The 20,921-nt window shown below is 43.8% G+C and overlaps 1 protein-coding gene across 1 annotated transcript in view; it reads left to right on the top strand.

The window, feature by feature from the left end:
• The window catches only part of CTNND2 (catenin delta 2), a 672,820-nt gene that overhangs the window by 282,184 nt on the left and 369,715 nt on the right, over positions 1-20,921 (top strand). Inside the window, 1 exon segment of the mRNA XM_040353393.1 lies at positions 18,249-18,443. Within this exon segment, the coding sequence (XP_040209327.1) occupies positions 18,249-18,443 (195 nt within the window).

The following is a 20,921-nucleotide window of genomic DNA, read 5'->3' as shown; positions in this document are numbered from 1 at the left end:
GGATCAAGGCTGCTGTGTGGGACTGCTGTCCAATGATTGTGATGCTGTGAATATACAATGTGCCATATTGTTGAAGAGTCCATGTGGCTTAGAAAGCATGCATTGATTGGCTGCTTTCCACAGTGTATAAAATCCTGTGAGGGAAGGGCAACATTTGGATGTGACTGTTTCACCTTTTTATACATATAACTTCCTCTGGACCAGGAAGTACTGTGATTTACATCTGTGCAAGGGAGACATATGCAGATTGGGTTAAATCCCATAACAGTTAATTATCTTCTCTGGACCAAAGGTGTTTCCAACTATAGCTCTCTGATTACCACTTTGACTACCTAAACCAGGGGTCCTCAAACTACGGCCTGCCAGTGTGATTTACCCAGCCCGCGGACTGCCCCTTTAACATTGCAACAATCCCCCTAAGTAAAAATTTCCAAATTGGGCACAATTCCTCTTCCCTGGTGTCATGTGACTCGTTACTGTTAAAAGGTCTCAGGTGTGAATGGGTTCAACATGGCAGCTCATAGTAAAGAACTCTCTGAGGATCTGAAAAAAAGAATTGTTGCTCTACATGAAGATGGTCCAGGCTATTAGATCCTGAAACTGAGCTACAGCACAGTGGACAAGACCAGCAGTTTAACAGGACAGGTTCCACTTAGAACAGGCCTCGCCATGGTCAACCAAAGATGTTGAGTGCACATGCTCAGCGTCATATCCAAAGGTTGTCTTTGGGAAATAGTTGTATGAGTGCTACCAGCATTGAGGCTGAAGGGGTGGGGGGCTGTCAGTGCTCAGACCATACGCCGCACACTGCATCAAATTGGTCTGCATAGCTGTCATCCCAGAAGGAAGCCTCTTCATAAGATGATGCACAAGAAAGCCCGCAAACAGTTTGCTGAAGACAAGCAGACGAAGGACATGGATTACTAGAACCATGTTGGTGTCAAGCGTGTGTGGCAGGAACCAGGTGAGGAGTACAAAGACAAGTGTATGAAGGAAATGGTAGTACTCTTGCGCTATCTGTACTGGACACCGGGGGGCACTGCTGCAATCACCTTAGAGTCTGCCTTACACAGAAAAAATTCAAATATGGAAAGTGATGGTGAAGCGCTGTGAACTAAAAATAGAAGGGGATCTCAATACCTAACAGGTAGGTAACCCTAAAGTGAAATACATAAATAAATAAATAGATACTAGGTGACTATTACAGGGAAAGAAAGGTGAATAAACAACATATAATGTGAACATAAAGTGACACGAATGTACCAGGCTGGATGAACCAGAGACACAGTGGTAAAGGTGCACGGATGTGAACCAAACAGTAGCTTACACAAACTAAAATAACTGTGTACAGAAACAATGTATAACAGAAATACGTGAAAAATGGTCTATTTAAAAAAGTGACATCCCAGAAGACAGTCCGGTGTGGCACGAATGTACCAGGCTGGATAAACCAGAGACACAGTAGTGAAGGTGCACGGATGTGAACCAAAATAACTGTGTACAAAAACAATGTATAACAAAAATGCGAAAAAAAGTCTATTTAAAATAGTGACGTCCCAGAAGACAGTCCAGTGTAAAAGTAGGCAAACTTCGGTGCGCACACCTCTTGTGGTACTAGATGCTCACCTCAGAGCCATAGCACGGATGGCTCAAAGTACCAAACAATGTCTCCCTAGGGGGTGCAGTCACACGGATTGAGGTTGAGATGAAGGGGACTCCTCATCAAATATTCATACAAACATGGAAGCAAAAATCAATGGATAATAGCATGATCCTGTGGGAAACCTTGCAAATGATATATCACATATACATGCACTCACATTGAGGCTGTGGATAGTGGACCTATCTCCACGAACACCGCGTTCGTATCCGGAACTGGTATGCTGGAGGATCACTGACAGACAAAACAACTCTCACTTCCACCTTCTCTGTATCTTCCACCTCCTGTCCGTAGTATCAGCCAGTGCTCATGGGGTACAAGATGGAAGAAAAGAGAGGAAGGCCCATGGTGCAGTATCTTGTGAAATTTATTAGAGTACAAGTAGCAGCAAAGTAAAAACTCACATTTAAAATTGGGGCAGAAGCAAAACACCTACGAGCGGTGAGCTCGTCTCATCGCCGTCGGTCTGTGTCGGCTCTGTAACTCCTATTCCCTTACGCGTATTCGTCACATCACATGACTTCTTCAGGGGATAACGCAGGGTGTAAGCAATGGGCTTAAATAGGCTGTAAAAAACGTCTAATAGACTGGATGTCCGTCGGCCATTTTGTTGTAGCTCAATGTAGTATACCTATGTGTTGCTAGCGTTGGACAGGACGCCATGATACCTAGGTCTTAAACAGAAAAACAAACCAGGCAGCAATGTACACATAGGAAACGTATACATGGGCCACACACCAAAAAACAAGCCATAATAAGTGCATTGCATCTTATTGCAGACGAAAAAAACTATATACATGGGGGACAGTAATGACTGGTAAAAATACTATAATTAGACAGGTATAAAAGCATGGGTGAACGATACATGAGGCTGTGTATAAAGCAATTAGGTGGCTGCCAAATTGAAACCAACACACCTCTCACAGCGCTACAGCTTAGGAGACTGTTTGTAAAAAAGTATATAAATGGGACACAGAGAGGATACCAAATTTAAAAGCCAGGACACCTGGAGGTGGGTAGTCAGGCATGAATAAAAACACATAAAATATATATAAAAATATATTGTAAATATAAAAAAATCACTCTTGCAGCAATCATGGAGATCTTTACATTTCTAGAACAAAGAGAGGTGAATCTAGATGTAGTCTTCAATAATGAAGACCCCAAAACAGACAGTAATATCGAACATCTTGTGCGCAAATTGGGACATGGGATGGAGAAAAAGGTTAGCCTATGGTGGGATATCACCACGTTTGACAGATATATAAAAGCTAACATTGTCCCGAGACGCCTTAGATGGGATGTACCACCCAATGATGGTCTTAAAGATCAGGAATCGATCGACGAATGGTTTCGATTCTTTAACGAGAAAGGTAAAGAATTACTCCATCTGTTACTTAAAAGGAAACAGAAGAAAATACGTAAAATAGACAAGGCCATCGCAGAATTAAAAATACAATTGGAGACACACAAAGACTCACCTGAATTCAAACGACTCACCACTCAACTCAACAAAGATCTAACAAAAAAGGATGTAGAGGTACAAACTAGAAAAAGCAAGAAATATGCCAGGGATATTAATGACTACAAAAATGATTTAGTCTATAAATGGCAAAATAACCTTGACATAAACGATCCAATTTCCACTTTCTCAACCCCTGAGAAACCGACCCGACAACGGCCTGAACATTTTGCTTTGTCCCCGATCGAGGAAAGACTAAGACCTGATGCCACTCAGAAAGAAACAGGAGATAATAGAGCTAAAGAGGATCAATCCAAGAATGAAGATAGAGCAAGAGTGCAAAGACAATCTAGTAGTCATACTCCACACAGTAATAAGGGAAAACCTTCACAAAGTGAACGTACCCCTCAGAAGAACTGGAAGAAACCGAATCACTGGAAAAATAAAAAACCACATAACCATTGGAATAAGCAAAACCAGGGACAGAAAGACATGAGAGGCCCTTATAATGAGCCCAACCAACAAGACAGGAGCCCAGCATACCCAAGAGGCTACTATGATCCAAGAGACTATAGAGGTGAACAACACTATGGACCTGGATCCTATATTAGGAGTCCTGGCCCTAGGCAATATTATGACCCTAGAGGGGGGTGGGGTCCCCCTCCTCAGAGGCCAAGAGAGAGGAGCCCCATCTATACCTATAACCATTATGCCCCCCTGAGAGACATACGAGATGTCGATAGAGATGGGAGAAGAGAATTTGAATACCGATATGAAAATGGACCCAATCAATCTTTTTTGGACAGGGGGAGGGTATACCCTCCCCCAAGGAAAATGGAGGAAACAAGGAGAAAAAGTCCTACAAGAAAAGAGGATGCAGAGCAGGAAAAAGAAAACAAACGAAGAGAATAGATGGAGAGGGGATTTTTAATCTTACAGGTGCACCACTATCCCATGAAGAACTTGTAGTACTTGATAAAGGCCTGAAGTATGCGCCGGTAAGGAATTTGGATAAATTCCAGACGTATGTCAACGTGCAAAGATACGTCAGAAAATTAAACATCAAGAAATACCTGATCGAAAAGCCCTTCAATGCTCGGCCAAGAGAAGAAAATGCAGTGGTGCACAGTAATTTAAGAAACAAATCTACATTCAACCCCAAATCTAAAGACAACAAACACTTAGATGTGTTTAAAAATATGGTAACAGAGGAAATTAAAAACCTAACGGTCAAGAAAATAGAAGAACCTAGGGCAATGAAAATAGGGATCAAAAAACTGACCAAAAGAAGGGACCTTGTCATTAGACCTTCAGACAAAGGGGGTGGCATTGTGTTACAGACAACCGAACAGTACCACGATGGCATGATGAAAATGCTAGAAGATCATAATACCTATAACCGACTACCCAGCAATCCAATTTTCAAATGGAGGAAAGAACTAGAACAGGTAGTGCACCTGGGCCTTAAGCGAGAAGTCCTAAACAAAAAGGAGGCAAAGTATTTGATACCGGAGGCGTGTAGGACCCCTATCATTTATGCACTGCCCAAGGTCCATAAAGATAGGACGAACCCCCCCCCCTGAGACCCATCGTGAATGGAATAGAGTCCATCACGGCTAGACTGGGTCAGTATATCGATAGATTTCTTCAACCAGCGGTCCAGAAGACTAGGGCATATCTCAAAGATACCAAGGACATGCTCTCCTTGCTTGAGAGTAGAAATGACATAGGGCCCCTTCTGATGGCTACAGCAGACGTGTCATCCCTTTACACGATCATCCCACATTTTCTTGCATGCGAAGCCACCAAATGGGGACTTCGTAGACATTCCAACTTGCCCTGTATCCAGAGGAAATACATTGTCAAATGCCTGGACTTCTGTCTTAAACATAGCCATTTCTGGTACAATCACGAATACTATCAGCAAACAACTGGTGTTGCCATGGGGGCTAAGTTTGCCCCTAGTGTGGCGGGACTTTTTATGTCTAAATGGGAAGAGGAATCTGTGTTTTTGGAACAACATGAAGATTTAGTTATGTACAAAAGGTACATAGACGACATTTTTATTATCTGGAAGGGAGATCGTTGTGGCCTTGCTTTGTTTTTTGAGAAACTAAATATCAACTCTAAAAACATTACTCTTACGTGGCAAATTGAAGAGAAACAGATCTCTTTTTTAGATCTAGAAATTTCTCGGATCAAAGATAAGTTTGCTACGAAAACGTTCTTCAAAAATGTCGATCGCAATAGCTATCTTCCCATTACGAGCTGCCACCACAAAAACTGGCTTTTTAACATCCCTAAAGGTCAACTTCTTAGACTTAGGCGCAACTGCACAAATACCGAAGACTTCCGGTTGCAAGCCAATATGATTGGCGACAGATTCAAACAGAAAGGCTATGAAGACTCTTTTATCCAGGAGAAAATTGAAGAAGTCATTAAAGTACCTAGAAGTGCTCTCCTAGAGATAAAAGAGAAACCAAATAATAAACCAGATTTGGTCCCTATGATATTGGACTATAATATTCACCATAAGAAAATCGAGAAAATTATTAATCGACATTGGCACATCTTGAAAGCGGATACCAAACTGAAAGAGATTCTACCAGAGAGGCCTAAATTTATATATAAAAGAGCCCCAACTCTTAGAGACCAATTGGGCAAAAGTGTCGTAGATCCACCAAAGAAACAATTTACCTTTTTCACAGGCAAAGGGTTTTATCCGTGCAAAAGATGTTACGCCTGTACCCGTACCAAAAAACCTAATCGGAAGGTATCGTCCTTTAAATCCAACAGTAATGGAACAGAATATGAAATTAATGAATTTATTGGTTGCAACACTGAGGGCGCTGTCTATGCGCTCGAGTGTAGCTGCGGCCTACAATATATTGGCCGAACCAAAAGGTTGCTTAGGATACGGATCAAAGAACATGTGGTCAATATCCAGAATGGATTTGACAAGCATAGTGTATCTCGACATTTCGACACAGTCCATAACAGGGACCCCTCACATTTGAGATTCTGGGGTATTGCACCTTATGTCAGGCCATGGAGAGGTGGACATAAGGTGAGGTCTCTAAGCCAGCTAGAATCTAAATTTATTTTCTGTATGGATACTTTTGCACCAAAGGGTCTTAATATAGATTTTGACCTTAATTGCTTCCTTAGTGATTTCTGAGAGTGTCCTATTGACCTACCCTCCCCCTTGCGTACCAGTGGGTTTTTACTTTCGTCCTGTTTTTTCAGCGTCTACTTCTAGTTTTTTTAATCTAGGCACCACCCTGCTACCATATGGTTGTCTTATATATATTTTATATATATATATATGTCATATATCTGTCTGTATTTATACCCAGTCGTCAGACATGTCCGCTCTGGAGCTCCTCTACTTATTTTATACCACACCTATTGTTCAATTGAACATAGCTGTTTTTATATTTACAATATATTTTTATATATATTTTATGTGTTTTTATTCATGCCTGACTACCCACCTCCAGGTGTCCTGGCTTTTAAATTTGGTATCCTCTCTGTGTCCCATTTATATACTTTTTTACAAACAGTCTCCTAAGCTGTAGCGCTGTGAGAGGTGTGTTGGTTTCAATTTGGCAGCCACCTAATTGCTTTATACACAGCCTCATGTATCGTTCACCCATGCTTTTATACCTGTCTAATTATAGTATTTTTACCAGTCATTACTGTCCCCCATGTATATCGTTTTTTTCGTCTGCAATAAGATGCAATGCACTTATTATGGCTTGTTTTTTGGTGTGTGGCCCATGTATACGTTTCCTATGTGTACATTGCTGCCTGGTTTGTTTTTCTGTTTAAGACCTAGGTATCATGGCGTCCTGTCCAACGCTAGCAACACATAGGTTTACTACATTGAGCTACAACAAAATGGCCGACGGACATCCAGTCTATTAGACGTTTTTTACAGCCTATTTAAGCCCATTGCTTACACCCTGCGTTATACCCTGAAGAAGTCATGTGATGTGACGAATACGCGTAAGGGAATAGGAGTTACAGAGCCGACACAGACCGACGGCGATGAGACGAGCTCACCGCTCGTAGGTGTTTTGCTTCTGCCCCTATTTTAAATGTGAGTTTTTACTTTGCTGCTACTTGTACTCTAATAAATTTCACAAGATACTGCACCATGGGCCTTCCTCTCTTTTCTTCCATCTTGTACCCCCTGAGCACTGGCTGATACTACGGACAGGAGGTGGAAGATACAGAGAAGGTGGAAGTGAGAGTTGTTTTGTCTGTCAGTGATCCTCCAGCATACCAGTTCCGGATACGAACGCGGTGTTCGTGGAGATAGGTCCACTATCCACAGCCTCAATGTGAGTGCATGTATATGTGATATATCATTTGCAAGGTTTCCCACAGGATTATGCTATTATCCATTGATTTTTGCTTCCATGTTTGTATGAATATTTGATGAGGAGCCCCCTTCATCTCAACCTCAATCCGTGTGACTGCACCCCCTAGGGAGACATTGTTTGGTACTTTGAGCCATCCGTGCTATGGCTCTGAGGTGAGCATCTAGTACCACAAGAGGTGTGCGCACCGAAGTTTGCCTACTTTTACACTGGACTGTCTTCTGGGACGTCACTATTTTAAATAGACTTTTTTTCGCATTTTTGTTATACATTGTTTTTGTACACAGTTATTTTGGTTCACATCCGTGCACCTTCACTACTGTGTCTCTGGTTTATCCAGCCTGGTACATTCGTGCCACACCGGACTGTCTTCTGGGATGTCACTTTTTTAAATAGACCATTTTTCACGTATTTCTGTTATACATTGTTTCTGTACACAGTTATTTTAGTTTGTGTAAGCTACTGTTTGGTTCACATCCGTGCACCTTTACCACTGTGTCTCTGGTTCATCCAGCCTGGTACATTCGTGTCACTTTATGTTCACATTATATGTTGTTTATTCACCTTTCTTTCCCTGTAATAGTCACCTAGTATCTATTTATTTATTTATGTATTTCACTTTAGGGTTACCTACCTGTTAGGTATTGAGATCCCCTTCTATTTTTAGTTCACAGCGCTTCACCATCACTTTCCATACAAAGACAAGTGTGTCTTGATGAAGTCAGTCGTGGTGGTGGGAGTGTCATGGTCTGGGGCTTCATGAGTGCTTCCGGCACTGGGGAGCTACAGTTCATTGAGGAAAGCATGAATGCCAACATGTACTGTGACATACTGAAGCAGAGCATGATCCCCTTCGGAAACAGGGCCGCAGGTCAGTATTCCAACATAACGACTCCAAACAAACCTCTAAGATGACCACTGCCTTGCTAAAGAAGATGAGGGTAAAGGTGAAGGTCTGGCCAAGCATGTCTCCAAACCTAAACCCTGCTAAACATCTGTGAGACATCCCCAAATGGAAGGTAAAGGTGTGCAAGGTCTCTAACATCCACCAGCTCTGCGATATCGTCATGGAGGAGTTGAAGAGGACTCCAGTGGCAACCGGTGAATCTCTAGTTAACTCCATGCCCAAGAGGGTTAGGGTAGTGCTAGAGAATAATGGTGGCCACACAAAATATTGACACTTTGGGCCCAAGTTGGACATTTTCACTTAGGGGTGTACTCACTTTTGTTGCCAGCGGTTTAGACATTAATGGAAGAGGTGTCCTGGAACAGAGGGGCTGGAGAAGCTAAAGGCACGCATGTCTGTTTAAATTCTTCACCATGGACTCGGGACAGGAGAAGGTCGGTGAGTGAGGCACAGTGGTATCTGGAAGAGGCATGCCAGGGGAGTTGGGTGCAAGGCCAGAGGAGAGACTGTGGGGTTGTATGTTAAATCGATGTGGCCTGCGGGCATGGGATTTGCATGTCGGGCTAGCTGAAATCAGTAGTCCACCAACAAAATCAAGCTTCTAAACAATTAGGCTACAAGAAGGGGATACTGCATGCCCCTGGCCTATTAGCAGTTCAGCAAGTCAGCAAGCACCTGAAATCACTCAGAGTGATCCCTGGGGTAAAGTGAAGATGATGGGGCAGAAAGACTAAGGCCCCGTACACACGACCGGATCTGTCCGCTGGGATTTATCCGCGGATCAGTTCCAGCGGACAGATCCGGTCGTGTGTAGGCCCGAGCGGACATTTTCCAGCGGATAAAAATCCAGCCGACGGATTTCCAGCGGATAAAAATTTCTTAGCATGCTAAGAAATCTATCCGCTGCAATCCTGTCCTTTGGACTTATCCGGTCGTCTGTACAGACTCACCGGATAAGTCTGCCCGATCCCCATCCCTCGCATGCGTCGAAGTGATTCGACGCATGCGTGGAAGCATTTACCTTCCAGGGTCGCGCACGTCGCCGCGTCATCGTCGCGGCGACGGCGCGGCCACGTCACCGCGGATGTTTTCCGCGGGGATTTTGATCTGCTGGTGTGTACAGCCATCAGATCAAAATCCGCCAGCGGACATATCCGATGGAAACGGTCCGGAAGCGGACCGTTTTCATCGGATATCCGCTCGTCTGTACGAGGCCTAATAGCTCACAGTAAAGCTTTGTGCAGGAGGAGAGTCCTGGGAGTAACAGTCTGCAGAAGTTGGTGCAGAGGAGGAGTGACATGCATGCAGGAGTTGATGCAGGGGAAGTGAGTCCATCAGTTCTTCAAGGCTCAATCCATTCAACTATTCTTAAATATGATGGCAAAGTCATAGCTCCCAACTGCCCCTGATTTTGAGGGACTGTCCCTGATTTGGAGCAATGTCACTCTGTCCCTCTTTCCCCCTCATGTGTCCCTCATTTTGGTCTGATCCATATAGTTACGGTATATATGTAATGGACTTTCAAAAAGTGTTTCCCAGTGCTAAACCTTTCATCTGATTTCTAAATTGCTGCATTTAAAAGTCAATATAAAGGAATAGTAATGGTTAAAAAAAAAGCCCTTGTGGATGTAATGAACCTTTTATTTTTTTGGGTTAATTCTCCTCTTAAGGGTGTGTAGCAGGGGGTGTGTCCTATGCCTACACATGTTTGTTAGTCGGTGTCCCTCATTCCCATCTCAAAATGTTGTGAGATATGGGCAAAGTGATCTGTTCTATGGGCATCCCATATCCCCTTTCCCCAACCAAGCTATATCCCCCAAATTAAAACAAAGCAAAATGACTGTTCCTTGTCTCTGAGAGTGATATATGGAGGTCTGGAAGCAGGGTGATATGGTGGATGTTAGTAACTAGTAGCAACCATCCGCTACATTGCATTATGGAGATCTATGGCCTGGGGACAAGGTACAGGGAGGAAGAATTTAACAAGTGCACACATGAGGTCTGAGCTAGGTGCACGGCAGGACTCCATTCTGTTACTAGGAGTGAGGTAACAGAGGTACCCTGAACTGGTGGAGAGGGCACAGCGGCGTGTGTAATATCACAAGTAAATAATATAAGCAGCAGTCTTGTTTGCCACTCCCCAATATATGTAGACGCTATATATAACCTTTGCGCAAACCAATCAATATACACTTATTGGTGTTTTTTTTTTTTTACCAAAAATATGTAGCAGAATACATATTGGTCTAAATTGATGTAGACCTTTTTTTTTTTTTTACAATTGTCACTCTTTTTTTTTATATAGCGCAAAAAAGTAAAACTGCAGAGGTGATCAAATACCACCAAAAGAAAGCTCTATTTCTGGGGGAAAAGGACATAATTTTATTTGGGTACAGCATCGCACGACCGCACAATTCGAGATTTTCCTAGTATGTGACGGAAAATATTAATTATATGAAGACAGGAGGCGAGTATCTTGCATTAATCTTTCCTTTTTAATGCTCATAGCAGAACATTTATACATTTAAACAAACTTAAAACTTTTCCACATGGAATGATGGAAGAAAACTACATTTCCCATCAGTCCCAGCGTCCGTATAACTCCCACCCCTCTGGTGGCCAGAACCTATAACTAGGACTGTCCTTCTGTGTATCCTCCTCTTTCTGTAAGCGAATGCCCAACACAGGATAACTCGAGGAAGAAACTTCACCATGACTCTTCGACCAGCCGGTCAAACCTACGTCGACGTCAGTCCAGGCAGAAACTGGTGACAATCATGTCGTCAAGAAACTCCAACCGGGAGAACATAACCAAGATTTCGTCCCAACGGGGGACCCAGGAATCGCTTCGTCAAGCGCCCACAGGAACCTGGAGTGGAATTCAGTATCCTGACAAGAGAAAATAAAACATCCGTAATAGGGTGGGTAGGGAGGGAAGATACTCGCCTCCTGTCTTCATATAATTAATATTTTCCGTCACATACTAGGAAAATCTCAAATTATATATCAGACAGGAGGCTCATATCTTGCAAGTTCAAAGCTATACATATGCATACCTCCTGAGATACAAACATAATTCTATCATACATGCGTAATATCCAGAATCCCCCTAAGATTATGGTGTAGGGGAACCCAACAGGCTTAGGAGGTAAGGACAGATAAGGAGACATGATCCTCCGGCCTGAAGTAAAATTGACAAAAAATCGCCTCCGATGACCAATCGGCCGCTAATAACAGATCTGATAATGAGCCCCCTGACATAACCACCTTAGTGGCCATAGCACCCCTGGTGGAGTGTGCGCCAAAAAGGGATACATCTATACCCGCCATCTCCATTACTGACCTTACCCATCTGGCTAAGGTGGCTGAAGACACCGGTCGGTGTGGTTGCACAAACGAGATTAACAACTGGGGAGAATCCGGAGAACGTAGGGTCGAAGTGAGAGACTCGTACGTCTGCAGACAACGGACCACACAGAGACGCGGATGCGCTTGAAAGAAAGGGTAAAAAACCGAGTGTAGATTGGTTTTTGTCCTGCGTACCACAGAGAACCTGACCCCTTCCGGCGAAAATTGTCGCCTAGAGATATCTAAAGCTCTCACATCGGATATTCGTTTAATAGAAACTAAACATAATAGGGTAGTGAGCTTTAGGGATAGATTCTTCAGGGTTAACCGATCATTGTCTTCCCAAGAGGAAAACAATTGAAGCACTCTGGATACGTCCCACGTAGAATGGTATCGTGGACGAGGTGGGCGTTTGTATTTAACGCCGCGAAGTAAGCGACACACAAGAGGGTGTTTGCCTATAGGTACCGCATTTACCGGACAATGGTATGCCGATATAGCTGATCTATATACGTTCAGGGAGCTGTATGATCTTCCCAGTTCGTAAAATTCCGCAAGGAAATTTACAACCGAGGAGACAGGGGCATGAATGGGATCAATCTGCCGTTGATCACACCAACGGACCCATAATCCCCAGGCAGATCGATATGCCGATCTAGTCCCTGGGGCCCAGGCCAAGTCGAGGAGGTCTCTAGCCGATTGAGAAAAATCTGTACTTGACTCTGGCATCCCGAGACCAACCAAGCAGGAAGCGGCAGTCTGCCTTCCAACAGTAACGGATGCGGACCCTTGGACAGATTCGTCAATAGGTGAGTTGAGTGTGGAAGAAGTCTGGGGTAGTCGACCGACATACCCAGAACTAGCGGAAACCACGGTTGCGTCGGCCACCAGAGAGTGATCAACGCCACCGTCGCATACTGATTCATTATGTGTAGGAGAAGCCTGGTTATCAACGCGAAGGGGGGAAACGCATAATGTATCCCCTTCGGCCACACTTGGAGGAATGCGTCCACCTCTGTTGCTTCCGGATCCGGCCTCCAACTGTAAAAGTGGATCAGTTGTCGGTTGAGTCTGGAAGCGAAGAGGTCTGTGTGGAACGGACCCCAGAGCTCCTGTATCGATAGGAAAACTGATCTGTCCAATGTCCAATCGCTGGCATCGGACAAATAACGGGAGTTCCAATCTGCCACATAGTTGGACACCCCCGGAATGTATTCCGCCACTGGTACAATGTCTCTGGAAAGACAGAAATTCCAAAATTTGGACGCGATGTCCGCTAGTATCTTGGATTTTGTGCCCCCTAGGCGGTTGATGTATTGCACCGCCGCCACATTGTCCATGCGTAAGAGAACGCAACATTTGGACTTCCGGGAGAGAAAACTCCTGACGGCGGAGAATGCCGCCAAGAGTTATAGCGCATTGATGTGAAGGGATGATTCGTCCATGGACCATGTCCCTCCCATGGAGGCCTGTCCGCAACGAGCCCCCCAGCCCTGACGGCTCGCATCGGATTCTAGTATGACATCCGGTCGAGAACTGAAAATAGTCTTGCCATTCCATTCTATGGCATGTTGGAGCCACCATCGCAGTTCCTTTTCTGATTCCGAACAAAGGGAGACTTTGTCCGAATAACCGAGACCCTGTCTCAGATGTAAGGCTTTGAGGCGTTGTAAGGCCCGGTAATGTAGGGGAGCCGGAAAAATTGCCTGGATGGAGGCTGACAATAGTCCGACTATGCGTGCAAGGGTTCTCAGTGATATCTGCCCTTTGCGCAAAACTGCCCTGATTTCTTTTCGAATCAGAGACAGTTTGGATTGAGGTAAGCGTAAGACCGCTTGTCTGGTGTCTACCGTGAAACCTAAGACTTCCATCTCCTGAGCTGGGAACAGTACGGATTTCTTGTGGTTGATGAGGAAACCTGTTTCCTCCAACAGCGACACCGCCCAATTTTTGTGTAGTTCGGCCTGTGATTTTGAGTGGGCCATGATTAAGAGATCGTCTAGGTATATTATCAGACGCACTCCTCTGCATCGTAGAGCAGCCACCACTGGCTTCATTATTTTGGTGAAGCACCATGGGGCCGAAGAAAGGCCGAAGGGTAGGCAGGTAAACTGCCACATACGATCCCTCCATAGGAACCTTAGGAATTTCTGGGAAGACTGGTGCATAGGAATCGTCAGATATGCATCCTTCAGGTCTATTTTGACCAGCCAGTCCCCCTGAGAGAGCAGGTCTCTTAGTAAATGAATCCCCTCCATTTTGAAGTGACGATACGTCACGTATTGGTTTAACTCTTTTAAATTTATAATTGGTCGATAGCCTCCGTCTTTCTTCTTTACTAAGAATAGGCTGCTGACAAACCCGGGGGATAAAGGATCTACTTCTATCACGGCTTGTTTTGCTACCAGATCCTGTATCTCCTCGTCTATAAGACGAACATTTTGTTCCGAAAATTGAATGGGGTGCGGTTGAACCGACATGATTGGATGAGAGGCGAAATCTATGTGGTAGCCTGCTACTGCCGATAGTATCCAAACATCTGCTGTAATCGTGTGCCAGACGTGGATAAAATGTCTCAGTCTGCCCCCTATCGGTATATGGGAAACATAATTCCTTGGTACACTTACCAGTGGATGGACGTGATCTGGGGAAGCCTCTGCCACCGCGTCCTCTCCTTGGGCGTCCTCTGGGAGGAAAAAATGGCTCTGGTTGTGCCACTGGTACAGAATACTGCTGCTGCATGGGCGAATAAGGCTGAGCGGCCGCTCTAGGGTAGGCCCTGAAATAGTTGTTTCGACCGGCAGATCGGCCTCTCCCTCTGCCGGCCCTACCAAAAACCTTGGACCCCGAGCCTGATTTCTTCAAAGAGGTCTGGGCCTTGTCTAGGCTGTTAAACAGGCCTACAAACCTGTTGATATTCTTCATTAGGTCCTCTCCGAAGAGGAGACCTTCTGCTGAGGGACCCGGTTCTGACTCCGCCAAATGAGAGAGTTGTGGGTCTAGTCTCATTAGGATCGACCTGCGACGTTCAACGGCGCAGGCCGTGTTGGCTGAGCCTAACAGGCAAATGGCACGTTGTGCCCACCCTCGTAGTTGACTTAGATCTACTGGACCCTCAGTGGAGGCTGCCTGCTCCGAGAGATTCAAGATCTTAGTTAAGGGGCCTAAAAGATCCAGGATACGGTCCTGAATCGATTTAAACGAGCGTTCGATGCCCTTCTTAGCATGTTTGCCAGATTTGGTTAGGTACTTGAGCAGCACCGGGTCGATCTCAGGTGTGGCTGCCACCTTCTTTGGAATAACGGGTCTTGGGCATTCTGCCCTTAGTTTATTCCTATTCACCCTGTCCAAGCCTTTCCGTATCCAGTGTTCCACATACTGGGACACCTGTGGGAGGGGTGTCCAGTCCCCAGATCTGGGGTGTGAAATGCCTTCTGGATTGAAAAATGGCTCGCCTAGGGAGTCCAAAATCGTTTCAGATGGTAGATCTGAGTTAGCCCCATGTTCCGTAAACACTTGCCCAGTTTCCTCCATATCGGAGTCATAATCATCTGATGCAACGATCAGAGATCCTTCAGAAGCATTATCCTCTGAGTCCTCATTAAAGGAATCCGGTTTAGCCCGGTGGACAGATTTGAATCTTTTCTTGGAAAACTCCTTGATCATCAAGGGTCGTTCACCCTCCGGGTGGCTGGGGCGGCAGGCCGTGGGGGGTCCTGCGTCAAGCATAAATTCTACTTCCCCTGCCGGGGAGTCAGGACAAGCGGTCAAATGTTTGCGCTTGTAAAGGGCTTTGCCCTTTTTTACTACCTCAGGATGGGTAATAGGAGGGTTGGAGTGAGAAGCTAGAGCTGCTTGGATGGAGCTACTAATGAGCCCTTGTATTTGTGCAGCAGTTAAAAGCTGCGGGCTTTCAGGGGTTAAACATGTTGAGGCATTTATAGGCATATTAGCTTCTTCTGCCATGTTAAACAAGTAATGTTAACCTTGGCAGCAAAGGGGTTAAATATTTCAACTACTGACAGAGTATAGAGACAATAAAAATACTGTAAAACTATGAAATATTAGGGAGTAATTACAGCAGACCACTCTAAAATCGAGTGCTCCGCTCAGAGACCGAAAATATGAAAATATGAATGTATATATATAGTATGCTGATAGCAAAGAATAATCCTGCCTGTGAATACCGCTCCCCTCACCGCCCAGCAGCAGACTGGCGTTGCGGTGAGGAAGCGGTGGATACAGGCTGCGACGTAGCCCGAGATCTCGCAAGATTTCGTTGCGAGAGCTGTGATTGGCTGAAGCGCTGAGGGACAGTACGAAAAAGAGCGCGCATACGATATCATTCCCCTCCTTCGCCGACAGCCCGCGAAACTCTGGTCTGTGACAGGGAGGAGGGAAACGAAGGGGACAATGGCGTCAGCAAACAACTGTGTCCAGGGACAAAAAACCCCGCAGAAACAGAGGTAATGTCCCGCTGATGAACCAATTAAAGCATATTGAAATAAAATATATATAAAATAAAAATAAATAAATACAGTAAAAGAAATACAATGAAATAAATAAATAAATAAATGAAATAAGGTGCACTGCAGATAGTGCTCACTATCCACAATGCTGCTAGTGATAACAGGTCTAAACACTAACAGTTATATATGACAATAACAAAATTTAGAGTAATGAAAGAATACTTATCTCTGCCATGAGCAGAAAGAAAGAGGAGGATACACAGAAGGACAGTCCTAGTTATAGGTTCAGGCCACCAGAGGGGTGGGAGTTATACGGACGCTGGGACTGATGGGAAATGTAGTTTTCTTCCATCATTCCATGTGAAAAAGTTTTAAGTTTGTTTAAATGTATAAATGTTCTGCTATGAGCATTAAAAAGGAAAGATTAATGCAAGATGGCCTGGCCATTAAAGGTGGTAAAACCTTCCAGGGCTGAAGTGAATAATAACAAAACAGCAGTCTTTTAATTTAATATATATATATATATATATATATATATATATATATATATATTATAATAATAAAAGACTGCCGCTTTTGTATATCTATAGCTTCCGAACCGCCCCACGCACATATACTGTGGAAGGGCAGCCCTTCAGCGTGACATCACATACCTGTACCTTTGCTACCTTCTGTAGGAAATTGGATCATGCTCTGCCGGAGGTTTTTCGCCTTCTGATGGGCACTTATAGGTGGCACTGATGGGCACTGAAAGGCTGCACTGATGGGTACTTGTGGGTGGCACTGATAGGTGGCACTGGGAACGAATGGACACGAATAGGTGGGCACTGATAAGTGACACTGATAGATGGCACTGATGGGCATCACTGATAAGAAGGCACTGGCAGGCATTAGTGATGGGCACTGACTTGCACCATTTGTGGGCACTGACACGTGCTGTGCGCCCCCTTGGGTGTGCACCGACTATTATCCATAAAGACGTCATGGATAACTGAACCACCGCCTGGCCGTCATTCTGTTATAGGCTGGGGGGAAAGTGGTTAATACTGCTTTAAGGGCTTATGCACACAGGCATAAAAACTTTAAAGTAGAAAATTTAGATACCACATTCAGTATTTTTGAGTAATCAATGCATGTACACATGTAGAGGGTGACATTTTATGGGGTGTTAGTTTCTTGTGTCCCCAAATGGGTATATGGGCTAATGCAGTATTTGATCAGCAGGCTGCTCCATGTGCACAGCCATGGTTTGACTTCTTTGAATAACGTGTGCAAAAGGTATAAGGGATGAAGCTGCAGGCATATAAGTGGTCCAGAGATGTCATATTGTTTGCAGCATCTGTTAAAAACGAATAGTTTTCAGGGTTCCCTTCATCAGGGTGCAAACCGCACTGAACCAGCAAAATCTGGACAAATAGAAATCAGAAATTCTAAAACCTCTTACACACGATCGGACTTCCATCGGACAAATCCGTGTCCGTGAACTTGTTATGCATAGAGACGGCAGAACATTTTCAGCCAACATACACCAAACCACATGGTTTTTCAGCTCTTTACCGCCACCCTTTGGGCAACTTCTGCTATTGTTGTCTGATGTTTAGCATTGGTTCGGAGCATGCGTGTTTGTACTTTGGATTTTAGTCCGACAGATTTGTGTACACACGATCGGATAATCCGACAGAACACATTTGTTGTTGGACAATTTGAAAGCATGCACAGCCAATATTTGTTGTCGGAAATTCCGACAACAATTGTCCGAAGGAGCATACAGACGGTCAGTTTATCCGACAAAACACGTCCGGACAATTGTTGTCGGACTATTCGATCGTGTGTACGGGACTTCAGTGTTAAGCGCAAAAAGCCTGTTTCTATCTGGCTGAAAACTGGAGCATGCATTCTAATTGTAGCATATTTCTCTTAAGCAACCCCCTTGACAGCAGTGGACAGCAGTAAACTTTGTAGGTTTATATTTACTTATTTCTGCATCAAAAATGTTTCCATTTTCTTTTTATCTCAGCAGGATCTCGAACATCTTATACTAGTCAGCACAGCCACCTGGGCCCAGAACTAAGGGCTTTACAATCCCCTGAACATCATATAGAACCCATTTATGAAGACCGGGTTTACCAGAAGCCACCTATAAGGAGCCTCAGCCAAAGCCAGGGAGATCCATTACTACCAGCACACACTGGTTCATATTGCAACAATACAGGTAAGCAGTATTTTACATCTAGTAATTTATGATTTTTAGTTTTTATGCCAGTAACATATGTTGAACATAATTGTAATAGGCTAATTCACAGACATTTGTTGACAAGACATTTCAATGTTGTAATATATTAAAAAAAAAAAAAAAAACACATTAAATTCTATATTCTACATAGATGGATCATTGCAAAACAGTGAAAAATGGTTTACAAAACAAAGCTACATTTATTTTGTTCATTTTTTGTTTTTACTGTTCTTGGAGGTTTGAGGTGGGGGGAGGGAAGATGCTCTGGTTGGTCAAAAACAAAAAAAAAACCTTTTAGCTTTTGCTGGTTTAAGTAATTTTAACCACTTACCCCCCGGACCATATTGCTGCCCAAAGACCAGAGTACTTTTTGCGATTCGGGACTGCGTCGCTTTAACAGACAATTGCGCGGTCGTGCGACGTGGCTCCCAAACAAAATTGGCGTCCTTTTTTTCCCACAAATAGAGCTTTCTTTTGGTGGTATTTGATCACCTCTGCGTTTTTTTTTTTTTGCGCTATAAACAAAAATAGAACGACAATTTTGAAAAAAATGAATATTTTTTACTTTTTGCTGTAATAAATATCCCCCAAAAATATATAAAAAAACATTTTTTTTCCTCAGTTTAGGCCGATACGTATTCTTCTACATATTTTTCGTAAAAAAAATCGCAATAAGCGTTTATTGATTGGTTTGCGCAAAAGTTATAGCGTTTACAAAATAGGGGGTATTTTTATGGCATTTTTATTAATATTTTTTTTACTAGTAATGGCGGCGATCGGCGATTTTTTTTTCGGTATTGCGACATTATGGCAGACACTTCGGACATTTTTGACACATTTTTGGGACCATTGGCATTTTTATAGCGATCAGTGCTATAAAAATGCATTAGATTACTATAAAAATGCCACTGGCAGTGAAGGGGTTAACACTAGGGGGCGGGGAAGGGGTTAAGTATGCCTGGGTGTGTTCTTACTGTGGGGGGGGGGGTGGCCTCACTTGGGGAAACACTGATTTTCTGTTCATACATTGTATGAACAGAAAATCAGCATTTCCCCTGCTGACAGGAACGAGAGCTGTGTGTTTACACACACAGCTCCCGTTCCCCGCTCTGTACCGAGCGATCGCGTGTGCCCGGCGGCGATCGCGCCCGCCGGGCACACGCACGGGAGTCGGGGGCGAGCGGGGGGCGCGCGTGCGCGCCTCCGGCGGTGCGCGTGCGCCCCTAGTGGCGGCTAAAGGGTAGGACGTCCATTTACGTGGTCTCGCCTAGGAGAGCCACCTTGTGGACGTAAAATGACGGTGCGGCGACGGCAAGTAGTTAAGGTATGGGCTGTGGTGAGTCTATAGTCTCGTACACACGGTCAGACTTTTTGCCAACAAACTTCAAAATGAGCAAGTTTTCCAAAAAATCCATCGGACAAACTTTGGTTTCCATCGGACAAAAGTTCGCTCTGCAAACGGACAAACTTTTCGGCAACAAAAGTGTGATGGTGCAAAGTCCGACCGTGTGTACAGAAATCTATTGGACATTTGTCCGAAGTACAAACACGCATGCCCAGAACCAATGTTAAAATCAACTAACAATAGCAGAAGTTGACCAAAGGGTGGCGGTAAAGAGCAGAAATACCAAGTGATGTTGGTAAAGTTTTGGGAGAGTTTGCAGAAAAGTCCTGCCGTGTGTATGCTATAGGTGTGCCAACTCCCTTCGGACAAAAATCCACGGAAAAGTTTGTTTGAAGTCCGACTGTGTGTACGAGGCTTAAGAAACATTAGTGGCTTCAAAGGATTGGTCTTTGTATTGCATTCAGGATTTCCAAACATCCGCAGACCTTGTCAGGTCACTGATAGTATGATAAAGATTGGTTCATTTGTATAGATACAATTAGTTAATTGTGAGAAAGCTCAGGGTTTTTCACTGTTTTGCAAGTTAGTGAAATAGAATACATTTTCTTTGGGGCTTATGAATCCCAGGTAGGTGTGGTTATATTTAATAAGACAATCCCTGATGAATGCTCAACCTTCCTTTTCTAACAAACCTGAACTGTTTACTACTTCAAATGAAGTTAAATAGTCCCCTATTGCATTGAAAGTCATAAATACTTGAGAAAGTTTTGTATAATGGAACAGAGGACAACATAAATGACCAGAGAGTGACTGGTTTAGGAGTTTAACTATTCAGTCTTTTACAGATAGTTCAAAATATTTGCCTACATAATACTGCTTCTGACATGAATGTAAATAGCACGTTTCTGAAAATACATATATAATAAAAAAATAAAAAAAGTTTGGAATTAGGCTTACATATTGATAAGCCCCTATTATCAAGATCATTTACCCTATTGCAAAAATATGTTTAATATTAAAGAGTAACTCCACTTTTGTTAAGAAAAAAACATTCCCCTCTGAGTGATCTATGCACATTGAAGGGATTTTAACACATTTTGTTAAAGATTCCT

This window comes from Rana temporaria, chromosome 5 (assembly GCF_905171775.1).
Source record: "Rana temporaria chromosome 5, aRanTem1.1, whole genome shotgun sequence".
NCBI lineage: Eukaryota > Metazoa > Chordata > Amphibia > Anura > Ranidae > Rana > Rana temporaria.
Note: the sequence above shows the minus strand (reverse complement) of the source record. Positions and strands in the feature narration are given on the sequence as shown.